Source organism: Buceros rhinoceros, unplaced genomic scaffold (assembly GCF_000710305.1).
Source record: "Buceros rhinoceros silvestris isolate BGI_N320 unplaced genomic scaffold, ASM71030v1 scaffold14155, whole genome shotgun sequence".
Taxonomy (NCBI): Eukaryota; Metazoa; Chordata; class Aves; order Bucerotiformes; family Bucerotidae; genus Buceros; species Buceros rhinoceros.
This window is the reverse complement of record NW_010411304.1, coordinates 40,909-66,285: the sequence shown is the minus strand read 5'-3', so window position 1 is coordinate 66,285 and position 25,377 is coordinate 40,909. Positions and strand designations below refer to the sequence as shown.

The window sequence follows — 25,377 nt, the reverse complement described above, 5'->3', positions numbered from 1 at the left end:
CTTTCTGACTGTAAAATCGTGAATTCTGATTTAATGGTGATGGGTTTAATTACAGTAGAGTCTGGCTTCTATCTTTATAAATTGAAGCATAGTTTTTGTCTGAAGTATTTGAAAAACAAAGTATCTTAATGCTCTTTGAAATAGCAGTGCTGATGGTTTTAGGTTGGTGCTCATGAATGTATTCATGTACGTTCATCCATATACACAGACATTTAGATCCTGCAGCTTAAAATTACCACATTTAAAAATCTTCAGTTCATCTAGATTTCTGTGGAGGATAGATTTTTGTGCTCTGTTGTCTCTAGGCTGCAGTGAGGTCCTGAGTCAAAGCAAGTTGGTGCTACTATGCTGTCAATTATTTAAAGAAAAAATAATGCTATCTTGTACTAAGAGTTAACAAAATTCAAACTTAAAAGCCAGGGAATCCATCCAAATAAACACATAAGCAAAGCAGTTTATTAGGATCCATTACAGTTGATAGGTGTTTTTTTACCAAACTGACAGAACATGTACGTGCTAATCTCTAAACACAGTTACAGTTGAAATGGAAGCGGAAAAATTACAGACTTGAGGAGCAGTTGCTGTGGTACTGAAAAGCTGGTGGTTTAGTGTTTCTGTTAAGTGAACTCCTTCCTGTCTTCATACTCTTTGACTGTTCCTAGCTTCTTTCCTTCATTATCTGTCTCCAAGAAATCTGAAGTTGCACTGCCTTCTGTAACTAACTAGTGCAGAAACATAGGACGTAATTCTTTTTATTTCTTTGAGTATGAACAGCATCTAATTGAAGATTGGAAGAGCTGCATTTGCAAAATGTCTCTAGGGCACTTACTCTCCGCTTCTGTCTCCTTCACTTAACCGGATCAGTATGGTCACTTCAAGCTAGACACTGGGCACACATCAGTGGGCAAGTTTCCTGTTTGCTAGTTTTTCACCTCTTTCAAAGTCAATTGCAAATATCCAGATAAATCTCCAACATGCAGCTTTGAATTCTTCTGTAACACGTGTTTTCAAGATCCCAGTCTCTTTGAAAGGAAGCAACATTTTGTTTACTGTAACTTGTTTTTCAATCTGTATAATAAAAAGGCTGGCAGTAGCCAAATGTAAACATCAAATATAAACATAATGGTTATTCCAAAGTAAGAAGCTTTTAGGTCTTCAGGTAGGGAAGAAAAAGGAAGGAGGGAAATGAGTCAATAAAATTGCTGGTCCTGGGAAGGAAGGAGGGAAGTTAGTCATGTTCTTAAACAATTTCCCTTACAGCAGTTCCACAGCCCCACTCTTTGTACTATTGTGCTGATTTCTTTCAAAAATTTGGGAATTTTTTGTTTCTGTAGAAAAGGATTGGAAGTTTTGAACAAAAAAAAATGGTGTTTACTGCTGAGAGTACATCTGAGCATCAGGGCTGGCACTAATCAGTGTGACATCAATGTGTTATTAGGCTAATCTCTGGACTCTGATTAATTGTGGTTTTCAACATACAGTATTGTGCCTACAGTGTAGGAGCATCTTCCAGTAAAGATTATGCATGTAAGCAACCTGCAGCAATTTAGTTGTGGCTTAGACACTGCATTCAGACCTAGGTTGCCTCTGTACTAACTTCTTCCTAAGGAAGGGGTTTTTTTGGTGAAGCTTGAGATGCCAAACTAGTTTGAAGACCTGAAACTGCAGATATAGGGAAAGTTGTCTAATGCAGCTCCCTCTCTTGGTTGCTGCAACTATTTCTCCCCAAAACTGTATAGAGAGTTTGGATCTTTCAGCTCTAGATTGTAGGTGACCTTTTGTCTTGCTAGCAAGCCTTTTGTCTCCTGCAGTTTTCAGAGTGTCAAGTGTCAGAAGTATTGCTGCTAGTATTGGCTTATGGGCAAGTTGAAAAGCTCTGCTCTTGCTCCGTTGGGTTACCATATGCTGCCCATAACTACGGGTGTGTGCTATGGCTGCTGCTTCTTTGCAATCTAGTAGGCTCGTTTTCATGAGACCTTTTGTACGTTGTTTTGCAGAGGCAAGATGAACCTGGTGTTCCTGGTAGATGTTAATTAGGCGAGCCACAATAGTCCCAATAAAATGGAAATAGCTTTTTTACTAACTCTACTGAGTTTGAGAAAGCTGAGATTTTCCTGGTAGTCCTTCTTTCTGTTTTGTTTCTGAGATTGTTTACTAGTATTAGGCACTAGTATAACAGTTTTTAAGCAGTAGGTGTCTAAGGTACTTTCTGGCTCTGAACTCTATTAATCATGAGGCTTCTAGGCCTGCTCAGTAAGCTTGCCGAGATAGTACTTTTCCTCTTCCGCCTAATCTCGAAAGGAAACCTAGGTTTATCAAATCACAGTTTGTATCCCTTTCTCATCTTGCTGACAAATGTACATCAATGATAACCTTTTACCCCTTTGGGCAACCACAGTGAATCTCAGGTACCAGTTTTCAAAGATAATTAGGTTTTTGCTGTTTTAATCAAAATCAGTGGCTATATGACAGAGACAAACAGGTTGAAATTAGTGTCCTTGTGAATGAAAAGGGAAGGGAGAATTTGTGTGTTTTACTTGGCAGTCAACGATGCCCTCTAAAGACACAAGCACTAGCTAATCAGTTAATATGCCTGTCGCGCAGGCAGACATGGGGCTTCTTGCCCTGCTGACAGGACAACTGAGGAGGCACAGAGAGAGATGACAGCATTCAGTGAAAAGGCATTGGGGATACAGGGAGAGGAGCACATAGGGAGAGATCTGTTAGTATCGTGGGGGCAGGTAGGACCTTTGAGATGGTGCTGGCAGGATGGGAAATGTGTGAGCATCTGATGGCACTAGGATATGTAGGGAAGTGAGTGGTGGTGAGAACAGGGTAGAAGTCTAAAAGAAAAATCTGGTCTCATTACAGACTGGATACCAGATAATTTGTCACTTTGTTTTCAGGATAGTGGTAGAAGTACAGTAGTCCTAAGCATGTATAGCGTATTTTAAGATGTACTCATGGAAAGTTACAGCCATAAAAATGTGCATTTTTCACCAAGCCAAATTCTGTCACAACTCAGTAGCAAATAAAGCATTATATATATATCTATATATAAAATTGTTATAAGCAAAATCTATGTTACTTACTATTTTAAGGAATAGCCAAGAATCTAAACTGTGAAAATACTCTGAGGCACACACAGAGGTGTTACTTGTAAGAGGAAGAATCAATGAATGAGAATCAGACAGACTGATGAGAGATCAATAGTTTCTACAGTAATGTGGTTTTAAAAATCAATAGAAACCAAATGTGGGGTTTCTTTTAAATGTTCAACTCAAACATTCAACTTTTTTTTTTTCTTGCAGAGAACTGTCATTGCCTTTATTCAGTAAGCATTTGTCCAGGCAGTTATTAAAAAGTGGTTAGATCTGTTCTGACTGAAACAAGAGACTTGTCATTTTTTTAATGACTGAAGTAGAGGGCCTTTTGACAAGTGAGTTTGTGTTGAGAACAGGTTTCATCGACAGCAGTGATCAGTTGTACCTGAGGAAATAATAAATTTTTTACAGTGTCCTACTGAGAGAAGAGACATGGAGCTATTAAGGCAATTCATTGAGGAGGAAGGTATTGATGTAGGAAGCTATGCAGTGATTCAGAAAACTGTTGACATACTTGAAGACTACTAGTGAAAGACACGTACTGTTTGAAGCACTTGACCAAGGTTGATGCAGTATCTAGTGCAGGGGAGGTAATAAAGTAGGTCATGAGTGAACAGGATAGCTTGGTGCCAGTTTGCTGGTTGCGCTTTGCAGTTGGAAGGGAAGAACACAGAAAATGCAGTATTTGTTATCATAAATGATTTGAAGTAATTACTGAAGGAAAGGGTTTGGTTATATAGAGTATGTGCAGTTCTGGACATGTTTTGTTCTTGTTACCAGAAAGAAGACATGCTTGAAAACAAACTGAGACAGGGTCCAGCACACTGAGTGAAAAGTAGCTTTACATGTTTTTAAAGATAACTGCAATGTACAATTTTTAAGTCTGTGGGAATTTTTTTTTTCTTTTTGCAATATGGTGTTTACTTTCACTCCAAGGTTCAATTTATATTATAGAAGTTAGTACTTTCACTACTAAGCATTATTACAAACAGTTTGCATTTAAATTACATGTGAGATGTTTATACAGGCTGGAGTTAGAATAGCTGTTGGGAGACATTTTATTTTTAGTACCTGTTTCATTCACTAAGGAATGGACATTGTAACCAGGATGGCGCAGCCTGTAAGACGACGTTCTACTATCCTGCAATAACTTGTGCTTTGCTAAGCTGTAATAATGCAGAACTGCTAACAGGTTCCTCACAGACAGGTTTAAAAAGCTGACTAAGGCTGATGTTTAATTAAGAGTGCAAATCAAAACTTATATGAAAATTTGTCTTTATTTCTTCACAGAAATTTCCAGCTGAAGGATTGGCAAACGTAGTTCGAAATGTATTTGATTTTGACTCCTACAACAATGAAATGCGTGACATTTTAATTAACATTTTGCACAAACACGGGATACCTATTGGAGCAAAACCGACCAATGTACAGCTGGCCAAGGAGTAAGAATAACATAAGATATATATTAAGAAGACAGGTCTCTCATGATCACTTTTATACTGCGTTATCTTGCTACTAACTGATGTAAAAACACCCTGGAATACTTGAAATCAGTCCTTCTCTGGTTCAAATTTATGTTCTTTCAATAAGTTACAATATAAATTATTTTATGGTAGAGTATTTGCATATTACTAATATTTAATCTTTAATGTCCATGTACATATTGATAGCTTGTGTGGTAAACAGATATCTATTAATAAAGGGAAATACTTGTTTCTTCTCCTGTGTTTTTAATGGAATTGCTACACATTTCTGTCCTGGTATTTATCGCTTAAATCATAAAAAAAAGTTGTCTTCATTGGTGGTGGGATTTTGTCTTTGATACTCACAAAGAGTTCTACAAAAATACTTCTGTAGAATAGGACAACGCACAAAAGCTCTAAGAACCATTTTTGTATGTGTCAGTGTATCACTATTATTCTTTAGTCATGTTACCAGTTGACATATTACACCATATGCTTAAGTTAGAGTCAAAATAGATTTTTTTTTAAGACTAAAGTAAATTATGAAACAGATTTAACTCATTTTTCTACAATTCACAGGTAACAGGCTTAAGTAGATCGTATTGAAAAGGAATTAGAAAACTTATTCTGACTTGAACTCTAATATTATGGAGAAACAATTATTTCCCTTTCATGAAGAAAGCTTTATGGATAAATGGAAAATGGAGTTTGCTGTGGGACACATATTTTATATTCATTAGGGAGGGAGTGATTCTTATGACATGGTGTCTTGATATTAGGTGTCCGTGTGTAGTTTTCTCCTGCTGGAGCACCACTGTTACCATATCTAACATCTTACATATAACTATTAAAAGAAGATCAGCAGTGTAATGACTATGGTGTACCTTTTAATTTTGATGACAGAAGAATTACATGCCTAGGGAACAAGTACTTGAGCAACTACAGTGTCTGTCAAACTGACAGTACACACTTGAAACTCTTACCATAGTTTCTTTGCTAAAAGTCACTTGGTAATATCTATTTTAAAGAATTATGATGTTATAGTTTTAGAGAAATTTGCACTTTATATGATTTTTATAACTATTAGATGTGGGTTTACATGGGTGAATTGGAGAGGACTCTTTAACAAGAAGTCTAGAGGTTTAAGAAATATCAGAGGAAGACTGCTGTAATTGCGTATGGTTCAGTCTAGAACAGGTAAGAGAGAAGAAGATCTGATCATAATTGAATTAGGGATAATCACCTGATCATTTAGAATTGAATCACTGAGGTATTATAGGACAGGTTACACCAAGGATGATAGACTTAGAAGACCCTCACAAGATGTTCATCAAAATCTTCACTTGACTGGCAGCTATGACCACATATTCTGTACTCGGAAGGCCAAGAGGAGGAGTAAGTACAGAAACAGCTCACGCACGATTGATAAAAGCAACTTTTTCATAGATCTCCCCATGCAAGATTGGGCCTAGGCTGACCACCTGGCTCTGATGATCCAGCAGTCTTACTCTCAGTATCTCACTTGCATCCACCACAGCTGTCATTTCAGGTCATCTTAGTGCTCCATACCAAGACAGCCTTGCTGTGGGTCATGAGATTTAACCCTGTGAGGCATGTAAGCTGCAGATGGATTACCTTGAATTATAGACATATCTTTCAGGAATGGTTTAGGCACAGTTGATTCTGCCTTGGAGTAAAAGAAAATCTAGGTAATCTCTCCAAATCTGTTCCTGCCCATATTGCAAGCTCCTATGATGGACATATTGAAGTCGTTGGGTATGGTGTTTAGACCACTGCAGAAAAGGGTACATCGTGAAGCTGCTATATGTTTAGAACTAGAGTACTGACCTCCTCTATATTGTTTCCCAGGAATTCGAGGGTAGGATAATAGTGCTAATCTAGTCCATCCCATTTCCTTCAGAAAAGTTGCAAGTTAATTGAAAACCTTCTTATCTGATTTTCGTCATGATTCATGCCTGAAAATCTTCAGAGATGAGAGTTCTACAACCTCCCAAAGCAAGTCAATCTTGTTTCTTAAACATCCTTGCCATTAGAAATTGATCTCTAGAACACACACAGTTCTCTCAATTTTTCCCCTTTAATTTTTTAAGGACTCTGTTTGTTTTTATTTTTCGTTTATGCTTCTCCTTTCCCCTTGATTCATGTCCATCTTTAAGCATTGTGCGTGAAACTGGGCAAGTTAGTTTCTGTTAGACCTGAAGAGAGTAGTAGGACAGTATAGAATAGAGATATATTTTGTGCAGCAGTCCATTTTAAAGCCCCCAATATGTTTGCATTTCTTGCAGTGTTTAACTCATGTCTGGTTTTCTAAACATAAACCTCCAGACTTTTTCTGTAGAACCCTGCATAGAGTTTACCCCATTTTCTCTTTATGTAATCAACTTCCTTTGTGCTTATGCTTTTCTTTCTGTATTGAATTTTTTCAGATTGGTTCTCGGATTTGTCAAGATGACTTTCAATTTTAAGCTCGTTTTCCCAGCTGCTTGTAGTCTCTCACGAGTTGGCAGTCTGAACGTTTACTAGGTGTGATTTCTTCAGTGTCCTAGTGCCAACACCGTACTCCCACAGAGGTTCACTTCTGAGCTCCAGTCTTGATTTGCTAGACTTTTAAGACTTACTAGCTAGCATAATAAATTGCTTAGTTGTTCTATTAAGTAACATGAAAACCAGGGTAATAGTCTGAACCTATTCTGCCTGAGGATGTTAGTCATACCTGAAGCAAAATCATTGCTATTGATAAGACTATAAATCCTGTACAATTAAGAAGTTTTGCAATACAGAAGCATTTACAGGTGATTCTAGGACAGGAAAATCATTATAGTGAAATGCTGACTCCTGTATACAGGTTCCCTCTAGCATGTCTTGGAACAAGCAATTTGTGAATCTTTATTTTAATAGGTTTTGGAGAAGTCTGTCTGTCACCTATTATTTAATCTAAAAGAAAACTTGAATAAATCAGAATTATTTCAATTGCTGCTCAAACATAACTGCCGTAAATATGGATACAAAACCGTAAGACACGCAAGCAACTCACTACAATACAAAGTCTCAATAGAAGAAACTTTGAGGGTTGTGTCCAGCTGAAATTACAGCGGAAATGTAACAGACAGTACCAGATACCCTTACAGGAATTTTAGCTTAGGCTCTGAAATTAATACACCTCATCTTGGAAGGAAAGATTAGGTGGTGACTAATGACCATTTAGAAAAGAATTTTTGCAGTAGTTATTTTTTCAAGAGAGAGGTTGATTTGTAAATACTAATGAATTTATTTCCAGAATTAGTATCATATATTAGACCTGCAACACTTTACTTGGGCTTTTTGCTTCCTTAATTTTTTTTTCCCCCCAAGTAGGATGACCGTTCTTCAAAGCACTGACCTGTAGGGTTATAACCTGACGTTGCCAGGTTGTAACATCATATTGTCTCTATCTCCTGGTATCACCTGTTCAATATTTCATAATTTTTGACAGTGTTGTATATAAAGCAGATGACTTGTCTATGATGCTTTGCCAAGACATAGTGGGTAAAATGGATTACTCATTGTACTAACTCATTATCTTTCTTTATGCACAGTCACACTTTGTTTTTCCCATTGACATCTGTTATGTCACGTTTGTCTGAACTCATGTTAATCTGCCATTTTGATGCACAGTTCAGCCCATTTGCAGTTCCTGGGTAAAACAGCATTCAGTTCTTAATTCCGGTATTTATCCTTGATGAAATTGCCATTCCGTATTTTTCCTCCTGTCACAATCCACTTCCAGTTGCTTGCTATAACTTGAATATTAATTTTATATTAACTGATTTTTTTTATATGGAATGTAAATATGTAAATTTTGACAGCTTTCATTTTCTCTTCAGACTGTTGGGGTGTTTTTCCTCAGGTTATCTGTAATTAACTGTTGGATCTGTCTCATACCATATATGTCTCTTCCTCATCCTGTGTATTGTGGGGGTTCTACACTTCACTGTGAGGGTATGGGAGACCCAGCATAAGACAGTTCTGTGTGTCTGCTGCCTATTTTTTTAATCATAGGAACAAAGGTATTTTAATATTAAAGGTATTTAAATACTTTTTAATCAAAGGTATTTAAATAAAGCACAGAGATCTGATTGGTAAGGAATTTTCCTAGTTTTCAAACTGTATCTTACGTAAGTCAAAAGAGTTGGGCGGGATAGAAGTCTCTTCAGCTAGATAGAACACAGGCTGTTACTGAAGCCCTCAAATAAAACATTCTGTGCCAGCACTGAGATGGCTTACAAGATCAGGTATTAAGCAGCTTTGTCATAGTTCATGTCCTCAGCTGTACTAGGACAATAGCTGGCTGCAGAGAATTTGCATTCAGTGGAACTCCAGTCTTACAGGATTTGTAGCCATTTTCCAGTATATCCTCAGAACCAAAATAAATAACTTTATAAAGCACATTCTAGTGACTTTCTGAAAAGAGTTGTTTGATGTTTTGTGTTGTTTTTTTTTTTTATTAGCCTGAAATGAATTAATTTTCTAAAATCAAAAAGATAAAAATGAAAAGAAATTGTGGTCATAGGTGTCACTTTTAAAGGTTTTCCAGCAGCAGAAGCCACTAGAGAATTATCTTTTGACGGATTGTGTCCCCTTAGACCACTGCACGTGAAGAAAATCAAGATAAACAGTAATTTTTTGTAAAACTGTCCCATCAATTATAGGTCCTGTGAAGTCACCTTTTCTAAACAAAATACCTGCTTATATAACCATACAGTGGTCAGCGGTGATATATATATTTACGTATAAACATAAGTGGACAGCAGCGATCTCATAGAAAACCAGGACATAAAATGAAGAGTATGTAAACATAACAGAATATTTCTAAATTCTCCTGAAATGTCGGTCTTTGACAGATCCGTAATCAAGGAACTGATCAGGAAAAATTCCTTAGTACTTGCTTTTAAGTCTTGGCTTTCTCACAGACTGCTGCAGTCTGTCACTGAGATTTTCTGTTCTAGAAATCCTTCCCAGCTTTTGAGGAAAGCAAAAATCATGGATCACTACACACACCAGCTGGAGAGAGCAGTGGAGTTTCAGTACCATTCTTACCCACCCAGTGTACTTTTTACAACCTTCAGATCTCTTTGCAGATTTTTGTCAGGAGTGCCATTTGCACAGTTTTCTGTCTGCCTTTTAAATAAACAGGATTTGGTTAATTAAGTGGAAATATAGCATGAGCTATATGTGGCACGAGCATCTTGTGAAGTTTTTACTAATACTGTAACTTCAAGTAAGTTTTAAAACCGGGGAAAGAAGTTAATTTCCCTCCTTCACTGCATATATATTCACTGGAGGAAAACATGTTTTCAATGTGAGAATGTTTTTCCTGTCCTTCTGCACCCGCACTCTCTCCTGAAAATCATGCAGGAGGCAGACAGGTTATAAAACCTTTAATGCCACGATCTTCTTCAATGTTTATAGTGTTTTTTAGACTAGATTTATATGAGAGATCAGTAGAGATGGAGTAAAATAGAATTATCAGACCCTGGAAGATCCCTATTTACTCTTGACAAAGAACTCTGTATTATGAATTCTGCTTTCTGTTTTATTTTTAAATCTGGTCTACCTTCCCCTTCTCTCTGCTCTTCTTGATGATTTGCTCTGCTGCCTCAGAGAAACCAAATCATTCAGTAACAGGGAAGAGAACAAAACCTCAGGAATCTAGGAGAAAGGAAAAATCAGTTTTCCTGAGGGAATTATTTGCAGAGCAAATCTCCAGAAAGCTGGAAAAGTTTTGTTTCTGTGGGAATGCGATCTAATTCTGTTGCTATATAAAGCAGGGTGTTTGGTTACAGCTAGTTATTAACATATGTTTCGTTTCAAAGCTTAAGAAGTGTTCATGATTATTAGTGAACCCATTGATACCTAGGATATTGTCCATGGGAGTAATGTGTAAGGAATTAAAACCAAAGTCCAAATCCTTGTGGAAACTGATGTTTCGCTGAGATAACGGGAAACAATTATTGCGTATTATAGGCAGATCAGAAATTTTAAACTCATGTGGAAGCCTGAAGTAAAATTTCAATTTGTGGATAAACTGACATTTAGTTTAGTGACTTGACCATTTGCCCATTTTCTGAATGCATGAATAAACTTATCTAACAATTGAGTATATATTGAAATAGTGCACTCTGAATGTTTTTTCCTAATGGTATTGAATGTTGTAATGTACAGTATATTGTACTTGCTTTTTTTTTTTAATCTGGCTTAATGTCTCTTCTTAATTTGGGAAGAATCTGGCTAGACTAGCTAGGTGTAAAGAATGGGAAAATGCAAACTGAAGTGAGAAAGAATGCAAAATAAATTAATCTTCAAACACTGTTATCTACAGATATTCTTAACTAGGCAACAAATGGGCAATGAAGACTCTGATGGCTCTTTGATTAAGAGAGGGTATTAATGAGATGCACTTCCCTCGTTACATGCCCCAATGGCATATTGCTGGCAGCTGGATATTTGTCTTCGAGCACCCACAATCTATAGCATCCAAATAATTTTCTGTTTGCAAATAATGTCTTGGCTATCTGCTCTGGCAGGTGGTCCCAACACAATACTGGGATGGAGGATGAGTGACTCTCCATCCAGGTTGCTTGAGATTTGGTGTCAATGTACCAGTGACAAAATGTTAATGCAGGTTTCCTGCACGAGTTGCAAAGATTTGAGGATATTAGCATTCATTCCCTGAATTTTCCTTTAACTCTTCTCAGTGGAAAAAAAATGAAATCAAAGTTCCCCAAGATTCATATATAGCCCAGCAGAGGTTCTTTTTGGTTTCGGATCCCTCCTTACTCTGGAAAGAATATCAAGATGAAATTCAACAAACCTCCGATGTGTAGAGGGGCCAGGTTGGTAGGTGGGGAGAGGGGAATTAATTGTAATGGTAGGAACAAGTATAATCAGACAGGACAGAAGAGACCATGCAAAGACTTAAAACGAACTGCTTAAGAGAACTTCCTTAAAATAGACTTTGGAGATATTTTTAGAAACTGAGAGAAGGAATGTCTTCTGTTCTTTGCCAAGTCCTGTAGCTGTACAACAATGTATAACGGCGTGTAACACAGAATGGAAGTTTTGCTCTCTTTAGGAGCAACTGATCCCAAAGAAAAGAAATCAAAAGGGGTGAGTTCATTAGCTTGAAGATATTCATGGTAATTAACAAAGTCAAAATGCATTCAGTGGTGCAAATCACAAGGGAGGAAAGAAATAAAAATTGTGTTGTACGTATTTTGCTGTCAGGCCGCTTTGTCACACACCAACATTTTCTTTTCCTATGTAAATGAAGTTTGCTGTGGCCCATGTATTCCTTCCCTAAATAAAAACTGCAGAAATTAAGGAGTTAAACCAGGGCAAGCAATTGAGGCTTTTGAAGATGTCCCTGTCCTTTCCATGGACCGTATCGGCCAGAAGGCAATGGGATACTCTCACATCTGTATTTCTTTGCCTTTGTTCATGTGAGCAGTGGCAAAATAGATGGAAATAATTCACTGAACTTTTATTGCATGGTTATTGTGCTGCAGTGTTTACTGTGCTTAGTCTGCTGTTTTTTCTGAGTGAGTGCTACTTTCTGGGTGAGTGTGCTACTGACAGGAATTCCTTTTAAGTGGTACTATCACACCCTGCCTGATGTGAATAAAGCAAAGCAAGAGGCAGTTTGGATTTATTTTATTACATATCTCAAACAATGCAGACTGGAAAAGTTTTCCTTTTGAGGCCGTATATGTGCATCGCTGATGCTTTTACAATGCTGCTTAGGTTGTTGACTGCATTAGTATTCCAGAAGGCTGAAATTTTTTAAAATGTAGAAGGAATGAACCATTTTTGCAAGGAAGCATTTTCTACTAGGGAATTTTCAGATATGTCTTGTTGGAAAAGTGCAGTTGTTTATTTATTCCATGTAAGTTCTTGGTTAATGAGTGTAAAACTTCGTTTGTTCCTGCATTGTTTGACAGACTGCCGTTGCCAGATCATAAATTTATGGGCTACTGGAAAGTCGGTCAACCAGAGAATGCACAAGAGAAACTGCTGTGTCCAACAGAAACTCAAAAAATAGGTGTAAAGGTTAGTCTTTTCTTTTTTTAATTATTATAACAGTATTTGTATGTATTGTGATACAAAGAATCTAAAATGTGGTTAAATTCTTCAGGAAAAGGAGTATGCACAAAGTGTCGTCCTCGTTACTTGTTCTTGGGGTTTTTATACTGAACAGAAAAATTAATGCTTTTGTATACTTAGCCCTCACAATGTAAGATGTTATTTAAAATCGGTAAGTTTGGTCAAAAGTTCTTGAAAAAAGGTTTTTGTAAGGATATTGAAAGGACCTTCATAGCTGTTTTGGATGCTTGGAGGTGGCCAGTTTCAGGCCCCAGATCTCAATGTTTTTATATGATCAGAGACTGGAAAAAAAGCTGGTTTCTATTCTGCATGCAGCTGAATTGGCACTGCCAAATTTGAATCTGAACCTTTGGTACAACTTGACCTGCCACCAAAGCTTCTAAGTCCTTTTCAGCTTAACTTCAGTAATTATTACTACAAATCTTGGCCTAACCTCAGTAATTATTGCTACAGTGGATATAGAAAAACCTAAACTGCTAATGTAGTGCAGGGGTGAGATTTAAACTTTATACAGTAAGAAATTGTCATTGAACTTCTTTGAAACAAAAATGTCCTGATTTTTATCTTGTGTGGACTGTGCTTTGTCAGTACATGATGCTTCCTTCATGCCGCTGAGCAGTAATGGTTTCAAACCAATAAAAGACTAAAGAAGAAAGGCAGTATGTTTTCTATACTGTAAAGAAAATGGCAAAATGGACATTCAGAGAACTTGCAGAAAAGCATTTCCTTTTCAGTTTAATTTATATAGTAACTGGTCTGTTTCTATTGTTAATAGTCTTAAGTCTTGAAGAAGACTTGTAGATTTTCATCAAGAATTGTAAGTGGAATATTTGAGCAAGGCCTCATTGTTTTAATTTGTTTTAGGGCCCTGTGTACTTAAATATTCAAGGATTTCCACTGGAACGACATGAAGCCAGGTCCCTCAGTTTCACAGAAGAACTTGCTTTTTGGACACTGCCTTTGGGTGAAGTTAACTTAGTTTGTGATGTCACAGTAACAAAAGGTGCAGTAAGAAAAGCTAATAACTTTTGTAATGATTCCAAGTATTATAAATACATTAAATATCCTGGAGAAGAGGAAGGACCGGACTGGTGACTTCATAAAGTGCTTGCTGGTCGCAGAATATAAAAGGGCAATATGAGGGATTCTAAGTATAATAACAACACTTCAGTGCATTTACAGTAGTGGGTATTTCTAGATATGTTGGCAGTGGAGTATGGGAATAATACTAGGAATTGGAATATGCGAATGGAGGATATGGAGTATGGGTACTAAGTATAGGAATAGTAATTTATCTTTTCCCACTTTTTTTTTAACAGTAGGTGAAATACAAAAACAATCAGCCACTGAAATTGGAACATAATTTCACTGAGTCATTGTGGTCTTTGTAAAGATATGCATCTTTCTCAAACTAAGAGAAGGATATGCAATTAAAGTAGGATGTGGACACAAAATTCCAAGTCTGTTTAGTTTGTATGTTCAACACTGTATTACTTCACAGAAACAATTCTTTGACTTTTCTTCTGTCAGTTCAGTTTTAATACAAATCATCTAACTTGCAGAGTGCTGCACTTTTTTACCCTGTGCTTGTACTTTATTACTGGATCAAGCCTCCCTTAATTACCCTATACTACTTAAGTCCCAAAGTGAATTGTGTCAATGAGAACATTCATGAACAGTTTTAGGGTTCATCATTAAACATGTCTAATCTCTGTTGTGTATTATAAACAGATTGCTATTGATTGATACTGGAATGCTGCTTTTTCTGCTTGCAGTGTTAGTTTCAAATACATTAACAGACATTTATGAAATTAGATGGTTTTACATTGATTTAATGAATTGTCTGAGCAAGAAGTTATGTGCAAAGTTTGCAGTCATCCCATGTTTAATTATTAAATACATGAATTGAAAGGAAGGATGGGATAGAGAAGGAAGGAGAACCGAGATTATAAACAAACAAAAGATCTGGACAGATTTTGTATATGCTAGAAGCTGGCAGGCGCTGCAGTTGTGTCTACACAAATGTGCCTTGTTTAAAGAATTAATAGTGGTATAACAGGACTCTGCCTGTTAACATTTAGTTAGTATCAAGAGACTATTTCTCTCTTTATCTCCCTCTGTCAGTGGTGGTCATTTTTCTGTACATTTTGCTATATCATCTGCCAAGTTTATGACATATATATATTTCCATAAGAGCAATGCAGGACATCAGTAGCCTTTCATTAACTTTATTTTCTTATTTCAGAAGAGGAGACCGAAAATGTTCTTTACGTTACTACATGTAATCCTGTTTCCTTGTACTTCATGAATGTTTCTAGTAAGAGTGGATACTTTGTGGATCTTTATGACCTCTTCCCAAGAATGGTTGGAAGTGTATGGGAACCTTTTGTGACTGTGGCACCCCTGGGAAATCCACTGAAAGGTCAAGTGGTTCTACATGAAGAGGAGGTAAAAAAAAAATTAGAATACCACTAGATGTTCAGTGATGAGCAAAGTAGTATCATAGTGATACGATTGCTGAGGAGTCTACCTCTATAGATTGAAATATCCTGGATAAGCCTATCTGTTTCTGAATGTTCTTTTTTACCCTATACTTGAAACTTGGGAGTTCGCTTCTCCTTTAGTTTCTTTGAGGAGATTTTCCTCTTAGCATTTTAGCTGGACAATGTCCCTTTGCTTTCGTGAAGCTGAGTTCTGCCTGCTTATCTTATTTCTCTTACTGATAGAGGGAGATTGTTCTTCATGGGGCAACGGGAAATAGTGAGTTGAGTTCAGGAGTCTCAGTCAAGTGCCATATGTTTGCAAAGTACAAAGTAAGCTGGTCAAGCTTTGCAAAGTACAAAGTTCTAGTCCAATCTTGTACTTTTTTTTATTTTTCAAATAGTATATGAAAGAGACATTGTCTGAGTCACAAAGTTCAGTGTTGCATATATTTGGTTTGTGCTACTATTTTTTATTTGTTTTGTGAATCCTGATGTTTCTCATTGTGTAACATCTGAAGACCAGAAAGTAGAAAGAAGTCTATGTAAGCCTTGACATCTAGTGTATCAACAATTCAGATTTGGAACTACTGACCACTTCAGTCTTAGTTTCACTTGGATCCTTTTTTTAAAGTCAAGTATTGCATACGTTCCACATAGTTTCTAATTTCCATTACTATCAGTGACCTGACTGGAACATTTCCAGTTCAAGTGGATACAGTGCTGCTGCTGCTGCTCATTTTTTAATATTAATAATAGTTATTATGTTACCTATCGGTCATAGTGGTTTGACATGGGCGTTTAATCTGGTCATTATTATTGGCTGCTCATTACTATTGCTCATTTTTCAGTAGGTGAGGGACTCTGATCTAGAAGAAGCTTTCCTACATTGAACTGGGGTTTGTTGACACCACTTCCTAGTCTCACACTACGGTAAACTTGATGCCTTATGAGAAACCCAATTCTTCCGCCTTTAGCAGAACTCCCTATGCCTTCTTTACCTTTGCCTTGGACGCTTTCCGATGCCACCTGGAACGAATATGATTGTGAAGTTACCTGCTTGTGGTGATTGCCTGTGCAGTTGTCTTGAACAGATGTAGGAGTACCGTTTGGGCTATTTTGAGTTGCACACATTACACTTTTGCTTGGTTCTAAACAATCCTTGGCTTTTTTTGGCAAATTCAATGCAGGAAACTGTGAAACAGATGACAGTGTATCTCACGGCTAAAAACGTATAGAATGTCTCATGCTTTTTAATATAAAGCCCAGCAATATTCTTTGGTTTCTAAGTCTCTGAAATTCCTGCCATGAAAATAATTGTCCTGCTAGTTTTGTTTTTAACCAAATCACAGTATCGTTTGGTGTCAGCAGTGAAGCTTTTATCAAAGCTTCATCTGTGAAGGTTCAGGTAGTTAACTTTGTGACTGGTTCTGCCTGTCCTTGTGGAATATGTTTTTCAGTGACAGTACAAATTAAACTCTGAAATACAAAACTTGTTCTATGGAGAGACTATGGTAGCTCAGTGCCCCTTTCCAGATTACTTCAGCTGAGCTGTAGCCTAATGTCTAGCCTTTCTTAGCAACTGCTACAGGTGAATGAATCTTGCCTGAAAACGAGCCTGTTTTACACTGCTGGAAAATAATATAGAATTACAGTATGCATTATCTTAGAACTTTTTACATATTGTTAACATTAAGATAGACTTACTCATTGAGTGTGAAAGTATGTTTCATTAAACTACAAACTTGGTTGACAAAAGTCATTGTATACTTACGGCACCATTCAAAAGTGACTTCTTGAGGAACTTAAGTAAGCATCTTGCACAGGAAGGATGTTGAAAAAGGATTCTCTTGTGTATTGCAAGTTTGTATCCTTGGACTACATTAGTATTATTTGGGATTGATTTTCAAATAAGGTACCAAAGCACAGGTCAGACAAAAGCTGCTGTTGTAGTCCTCATACGCACTGCTATCCTTCCTTACCTTAGGACTCATATGTTAGGATCTCTGCATTTCTAGGTTCCACTGAATCAAAAGAGGGATTCTGAAGTAGTTTAATTTTTCCACATAGAGCTTAGGTTTTATTCTCAACTCTTCCTGGAGTGAAGCCATGGAAAAATCATGTATTTTCTTTGTGCACCTATGAAATGAGGTGGATATTGCTGTATATGAAATTAGATCCGTTATTATTAATGCTAGCAGGTAAGCATATAGTCTCAGCTAATCATCCAAGCACCTTCTGTATCTATTGGGAGGATAAAGGTGATCCGCAAGAGCAATTCATGCCAGCTAAGGTAGAACATGGTGAATTGCCCTCTGGAGGTGCCTCTCTCTTTCCATTGGCCACTGAAGGAGCCTTGACATATACTGGACTATGCCTGCCTTCAGGTGTACTAAGATCACTGGCAGCCCTAAGTTCAGAATTTGCAGCATTCACATGTTAAGACACGTAGATTAGTGGCACATCTGTATTTTGGGCAAGGCTTCATGTGTTAGCTGCTTGTTGCATCATACAGATCTTCAAGAAAAAACAAGTAATGTAAATGATGTATGTGATGCTTTAGAGGTTTGTCTATGTGTACTCATGAAAAGACCAAGAAATATTAACAATATTTGTAGAAATAATAAGTTGCATTTATTAAGTAATAAAAAACCCACTTGATAGCTGATAGTTCATGAATAATATAGCCCAATAATTAGACAATACCAAAAACTAAAGATTTTTCCTTTTTTTTTTTTGTTTTAATAAAGGTCTTAAGAGATTAATCTTTCTGACTAAGTAATAAAAAAGAACAATTTTAAACAGATGATAACCTTATTTGAAAAGATGAGATGATGATATTTTGGCTCTTCAAATACCTTGTGTGATTTATTTCCCAGATGACATCCATCTGGATTCAGTAGAGTCCCCCAGTGAAATAAAATGAAAAATCACCATTCTTTCCTGCCCTTTTAAATAAAATTTTACTAAAAGTAAACTCCTCAGTGATTTAACTTCATAGCACAAATCACAGGTTTATCTGCTTTTAAGCCACCTTTACATCTTCTTGGAAGAAAGAGTAAATGATTCTCTTCCTCGTGGTGGCCATTGGTCTCTGTGAGTGCAGTCTGGTTTGACTCTCTCTTTTTGTTCAGGCTAAGCTGGCAGACTTTAAAAAGACTTCAGAAATCTCAAGTAATTTCCTCATAAGATGGGAATTGCATTCATCTTTTCAAAGCAGCAATGCCTCTGCCCTGTAGTCCCCACAAGTACTTCATGGCGTACCCCTGTTTCCTATATAGCTTTGTGCCCATCTACTTTACTTTTCTTTTTCTTTCTGCATCTGTTGCTTTTACTGCTCAGATGGAGAGCCAATATAGACTTAAAAGAATTTGGGTAACTTTATGCATGATCATATATGGAATTATAGGAGGAAAGCTGCACAGCAGAGAAGTACCTGGGGTTGCTGGTCGACAGCTGATTGAGTATGAGCCAGCAGTGTGCCCAAGCAGCCAAGAAAGCCAATGGCATCCTGGCTTGTATCAGCAATAGTGTGGCCAGGAGGAGCAGGGAAGTGATTGTCCCATTGTACTCGGCACTGCTGAGGCCGCACCTTGAATCCTGTGTCCTGTTTTGGGCCCCTCACTTCAAGAAGGACATCGAGGTGCTGAATGGGTTCAGAGAAGGGCAACGAAACTAGTGAAGGGTTTGGAGAATTTGTCTTATGAGGAGCGACTGAGGGAACTGGGAATGTTTAGTCTGAAGAAGAGATGGCACAGGGGAGACCTTATTGCTCTCTACAACTACGTGAAAGGAGGTTGTAGGGAGGTGGGGGTCGGTCTCTTCTCCCATGTTAAGAATGACATGACAAGAGGGAATGGCCTCAAGTTGCACCAGGGGAAATTTAGACATCAGGAAAAATTTCTTTACAGAGAGAGTAATTAAGCATTGGAACAGGCTGCCCAGGGAGGTGGTGGAGTCCCCATCCCTGGAAGTGTTTAAAAGCTGTGTGGATGTGGCACTGAGGGACATGGTTTAGGAATCCTGGTAGTGCAAGTGGACAGTTGGGCTCGATGATCTTTAAGGTCTCTTCCAACCAGATGATTCTGTGAGGAAAATGCACATGGACAGTTGATTTGCTTATAAATTAACTGCACACTTCTGGGTTTTCTTACAAACACTTTGCTCTGTTGAAAAGCTACAGCTAGGCAGACAGAATAACCCACGGCCTACCTCAGGGAGCACAGCAAGCTTTCCCCAGGCAGTCTCCTGCCAGCATCCTTTAACTCTGCTTTTATCTTTCTCTGTCAGGAAGTGGGGTAGGAGAAGGAGGGAAATGCTTTTCCCTGTCCTACTTGCTGCTGGAGCTGTTTGTCAAAGCTCTCGGATAGCAAGCAAGTGAGGGAGTCTGTGGCACAGAAGCTGACACAGAGATCCACCTTGCTCTCTACGTGTAGAAGATGGCAAACATCCTTTGAAAGAAAATTCTTTTTTTAACAGTGATCTAGCCTGGAACACAACTGGGGAGCTGTGTGTAAAAGAACTTGGAACGTACTAGTAGTAGTGTCTGAAACCTCTCGTCCCCATAATATTCTGACGTATGTTTTCAGGAGGAAGGGTGTAGTTTATCCAAAACCTAGTTGACATTAGTGAGTTATCTTCTTCTTTGGAATATTAAGTAAGACTTTCCTTTCCTATAAGCACAACTGAGAGGTGGTAAGGAAGGTATGCACCTTCTATAGATAAGGTGAAGATTTTTCTAGAAGCACAACGCTTATATCTTTACTTACTGTTCTCAGTTCACTGAAATCTCTAGTACAATCAAGTCTCCCAATCAAGTCTCATCTGAAGGATGCATTAATTAGAGCACTGTATGCAGTAATCTACTTGCATATATTTCCCAAACTCCAAAGGCACGGAGATTTGAGCTCCAAACTGTAAGTTTCCACACAGACTTTTTTCACATGAACTTAATGACCAACATGATGTGTCTGTATCTGTGCCTAATATTTACAGCAGCAGGATTGTTACGTGTGTGTCACTCGAGGGGTCCTTGAGTAGCATTAATAGAAAAGGTGCTTGTGGGATAGGAGGCGAGGAGAGGTACAGAGGAGTCACCCTGACAAGCTAAGAATCGGCCTCATCTGAAGCTGACAGCTAAGTAGAGTTGGTTTTGCAAACTTGCAAATGAGCATCAGGAGCGGAAGAGAACTAAGCTGAGAGAGAGTTCAGGGAAAGGAATACAGGAGGGCTAAACTGACTGATTTGTACTGTCCCACTCTGAATCTGGAGTGTATTCCAGTTCCCTAGCTCTCCTCTCTGCCTGCAAGACCGTAAGGAACAACTTCCCATACCAGCAAAGTGAAATCACAGCCCTGTTGGGTTGAAGGACTTTTAAGAGGGAAATGATGGCTAAAATAAAAACAGCAGTAAGGAAAGGAAAACTTTGCAGTAACTAAAAATAAAGGCACACCATTTCACAAGATTGGTTATTGCATCTGTCCAGAGTTTGGAATTTCAGACACTGGGGTCGGGAGGTCACCCAAAGGTTACTTTTCTCCCAGTCAAGAACAAACACAGAGGAATTGTACACCAACGTCTTTTCCCAGCCCACTTGAAGAGCTGCCAAAGCTGCTCTTGGATGTGTTCGCAAGTGACGCAAAAATCTATTCTTAAACACAGACAGAATATACATCAGTCACTTAGCACAGAAGGAAACCATTAACATCAAAAGGGGTGGAGTAGAGAGACTTTTTATATTACCAACTGCTCTCATAAATTTAACACTAAGTGGAAGAGTGTAATTGATTCGTACGTGGTTTTTATCTCATGCAGAAGGCTAATGCGTTTCTTCAGTACAGCAGTGCTGTTGCAGAAATGTATAAATAAAATATGGCAGAAAATCAAAATCCAGAGCAAATGACCTATTTTTTTTTCCTGAACCACATTTCTATAATTTTGGTTTGTAATACATAAGCAAACTTCTTTTTTTAGAAGTATTGAACTCTAGCTGAAATTCTCAAATGTTCCAGATAACATGGTAATATTTTAAATGCTTTACCATATTTAGCTTCAAATGACTGTCGTTATTAAATAAAGTCAATTCTCCTAGAAATAATCCTAGTGAAAGTATGAAGTGTACCCAGAAAGAACAAAACTGCTGTGACTCAGATTGTTTGTGTTTGTTTTATTTAGGAGAATTTGTGGGAATTTATGTTTTACTCCCTTAGCATTTATCGTGCGTTATTGCAGATGTTGTACGTAGACAGTTTACTTTTAGTAAGTCCTTGCACAACCTAATGTCCTTGCAGAACCTAACATTTCCTTGAATGGCAAACAAAAAAATCAACCCAAGGCTTAATTAACTTGTTCTTTTGTACCTTTTAAATTTCATTTGATGCAGTTAAGGTTGGCCCTGAATGATTTTTTCTCTTGAATTCTCAGTTAAGCACATTATGACCAGCTATAGTACTTTGTAAAAAGAAACGTTTAAAATGTCCTCATCATTTGACATCGTGTGTGAACCCTGGAGCACTGAGTAACAAACAGAGAAAGCTAAAGAAGTTCAAAATTCAGCATACCATATTTTTACGTGTGGAGGGCACTTGCATCACTCTGTTCAGTACCCTGTCTGCTTCTGATCTCCATCTTCTTGAGTCATCCTGCTGTCCTCCAACAGCTGTCCTACCTCTGATGCTGTAAGCTGTCTGAGCATGCAGGTCGCAGAAGGATTGTCGTGCAATGGGATGTAATAGACTCCATGGTATCTGAAATATGAATTTGGAGAGGAAGCATTGAGCCATTTCTTCTCTCACCAGTTTTTCCGCTTCAGTGTAACTTAACTAATGGGTACTTCAGAGGTATGCTAAGAAAACATAAAATTGAAATGAAATGTTTCAGTGACTTGACAGAACAAAACCGGAATGTCGCTCACCCGTAGCTGACTACAGCTTGGATACTTAAGCCGTTCTAGTCTAGTTTCTGGAGCTTAGTGAGCAGAAGTGAATGGAAGATGTATAGGTAAAGCATTCTGGAAAAAACGGAGTATTATTCCAGCCCTTTTTACAGGTACCTAACCTCTACAATGAAATTTCTCCATGAGCTTTGAAATGAACCAAGAAGATTCAGCCAACGTTTTTCACCAAAATCTAAATCATCTTTTCAAAATGTCCCATGTTGCTAGAGTTGCAAAAATTCTTCAGATAGATTTGTTATAGTCTCTTAAAAGGACTCGAGATGTTCACGAATCTGCTTTTAATTTACAGAGCAACATTGTGTTGTTGCTGGATACAAAAAATGGTGCTCTTAGCCGACTTCTCTTACCGGATGCTCAAGATGCTCCTAAGAAAACATCTTGGTGGAACAGCAAAGAAGAGATGGTGAGGAATGGCACCTGCCTCTATTATACTAAGGGCGTTTTTTAAAATCAAAGCTCAATATAGGAAAAATTACCCCAGGATCATCTGTCTTTCTGGTTTTATGGCCCAAAGACTTTATTATTTACTCTTATGTTTAAATGCCTTACCCATAAAGTAGCATTGCTATGGAGTAATCATACGAAAAATATAAATAAGTTGTATTGTCTGAGGTTATACAACTTTAATATATCCCTCTTTGGAGCTAGAACTGGGAATAATGGAACATTTTGTTACATGGGGTTATGTCTAAAATAATGAACTCAGTTATGTGCAATTATATGGCTTGGGACAGGGTAGGCTAGAGAGCATTTTGAGGGGTAATTAATGTCATGGATTATTCTAAATAAAGAAAAAGTGTAGTGCACTTTCAGGGCAGTCAGGGAAACTCGCTGGGACGAATCTACAAACACTAATTGCTGTATGACATATTTTTATACAGAGCAACTACAAAATGAGTCGAGAGTTTTCACACAAAAACTGGCTGGTGTTCTACAAAGAAGCAGGGTGAGAGTAAATTATATCCTTGTATTATATTGATTTATAACACATCTCCTTGTGTACACCCCTATCTGATTATTCTTTTCTTGGCTTCCAATTTTACAGAAACTGCCTGATTGTACTCGATGTATTAGAGGGTCAAACTCATACCATCTCACTTCCGATCAATCTGAAGTCTGTTTTCCTGGCAGCTGAAGACCGGTGGCTCTTGGTTGAAAATGAAACAAATAAGTTAGTTAAGCCTAGTTTTCATGATGGCATCATTTCTTGTGTGTGTCTTGTTTGTGTTCAGGAGTTTCACTCCTGGTCTTAGAGTTGTTCTTTCAGTTTGTGAGATTAGAAACAATTGAGACTGAACTTAAACAATCAGTGTTTAAGATGCAGAGTCTCTGGTGGAAGTGCAGGTAGGCTTTTACGGTGGGAAATGAACAGGATATGCCTGCCTCTGAAAATCTAGATTAGCTTTGATTGTATGCGTGTTAATTACTGGTTTTACTGAGGTGGTACTGATCTTGAGAAATGAGAATGTTGGTGGACCTCGCTTTGGAAATACAGGCGCATTGTCCAGAGTTAGTGCCTGCTTGCATTACTTCCATGGTCATGTGAGAGAAATATTACTCTGCTGTCTTATTTTTATAAGCGCACAGCAAATGAAAGTGTGTAAGTAGTTACTAGAAGACAAATCTGCCACTTGCTGGCTTACCCTTTCCTATCTCTTCAATGTTTGGTGAATCATATGTAGTTTTAGCAAAAGGTGTTGATAACCTTGTTTATAGAAATGTACAATATTCTCATTATTTCAGAAGGTGAAAGTCCTTGTTTAGAGTTACAAGCTTAATCAGGAATTACTATAAATGTGTATCCTTTACAGGAAATTTCTTTTAACCCAGCCTGCCCATATGGAAGCTGAAGACACTAGGGTTTGCCAGCTGTATGCATTGAGCGAAGAGCCAGCTGACATGGGATTTGGCTTATCAACAGGTATTGAATGCAAGCTTGGCTCGTTCATTCTTTTTTTTAATAATTTCTGTGTTTGCAGCTGCGTGAAAAAGGCTCTTTTACTTTAAAAGCCTGAGTAGCCTTCTCTCTGATTCCTTTTGTCCTCCCCTTACCATGTTTGGTTAATAAGAACTTTGCACAAAGCATGGCAAATTCCTTATTCAAACTTCAGGTTGTTTGAATAAAGCATCTTTGTTTCATCTGTAGCATTTAAGACCCTCAGTCAGGGACTCTCAGGAAACGTGCAGGTGTACAGAGTAGAAAAGGAGAAAAGATGTCTAGGCAGGAATTAGAACATAGGAATAGACGGGACCAATTAGGTTAATGAGTACAGTCTGTACACTGTTGCAGGTCTGTTACACACAGATGAGCTAGAAGAGATTTCTCAACAGTTATGAAAATACAAGAGCCCTACTGTTAGAAGAGAACAGAAGTCACAGTTTCTAAACTTCTGCAAGCAGTGTGCAGGAGGCCATTGAGGCCATCACACCTGTGTTAAGAGATAGGGAGAATTTGTTCAGTGGAATTCCCAGATGGTGGTAGGCATTGAAGCATGTCTTAGCTAGAGAAGGCGGCAGAAATCTCCAATTGTCATCATTCTGCCTGATAGGATCTGCCTGTCTTCAGATCTGATGACATTTTCAGCACTGACTATTTTATAATGGTGCACAGAATCATTAGTCTACCTAGTTTGATGACTCTGAAAGTACACGTGCATCCCACCTAACACTTTGTAGGTTTTGGCCTACCTCCAGTGTGTCTCAGAGAGACAGAGGGGGGAAAAAATTAGAGAAACCACATTATATCTGTTAAAGAGGGGAAAAGTTTCATCCTGATCCTTGTGGCTAGCATAAGTACGAAGAATGAGATTTACACAGTGTAAACATGATACAAGCAAATATAATGGACAAATGTTACACAAACAGCAACAAACTGGATACCAAAGACTCTAACCACAACTTAAATGTCTAGGCTCCTTTTTATCTCTCATACAGTTTACTCTATCAACTTATCAAGCTTCATCAGAGCACAGTCGTTTCCTTCCTCTTACTACCTTAATTAGAAACCATTATAGAGTATCATTCCGCAGAGGGTAGAAATGCTAATTTCCAGACTCAGAGTAGTTGTGGTCAGTTTGTTACTGCATGCTTATTATGCTGCTTTATTAGAAATTATTTATTAGAAGTATTTTCCACAAAAATATATATATATTGTGTGTATATATATATATATAAAATCTTCCAATGGAAAAAGTTATAATATCCCCTATAGTTTT

The 25,377-nt window shown here is 37.7% G+C and overlaps 1 protein-coding gene across 1 annotated transcript in view; it reads left to right on the top strand.

The window, feature by feature from the left end:
- Window positions 1–25,377, top strand: part of VWA8 (von Willebrand factor A domain containing 8) — a gene marked incomplete at both ends in the record, with an annotated part of 95,036 nt that overhangs the window by 30,022 nt on the left and 39,637 nt on the right. The window contains 8 exons of the mRNA XM_010135978.1: window positions 4,395–4,546; window positions 12,565–12,673; window positions 13,592–13,730; window positions 14,973–15,175; window positions 22,452–22,565; window positions 23,044–23,108; window positions 23,208–23,333; window positions 23,974–24,083. Coding sequence (XP_010134280.1) covers window positions 4,395–4,546; window positions 12,565–12,673; window positions 13,592–13,730; window positions 14,973–15,175; window positions 22,452–22,565; window positions 23,044–23,108; window positions 23,208–23,333; window positions 23,974–24,083 — 1,018 coding nt within the window. The remainder of the gene's footprint in view (window positions 1–4,394; window positions 4,547–12,564; window positions 12,674–13,591; window positions 13,731–14,972; window positions 15,176–22,451; window positions 22,566–23,043; window positions 23,109–23,207; window positions 23,334–23,973; window positions 24,084–25,377) is intronic.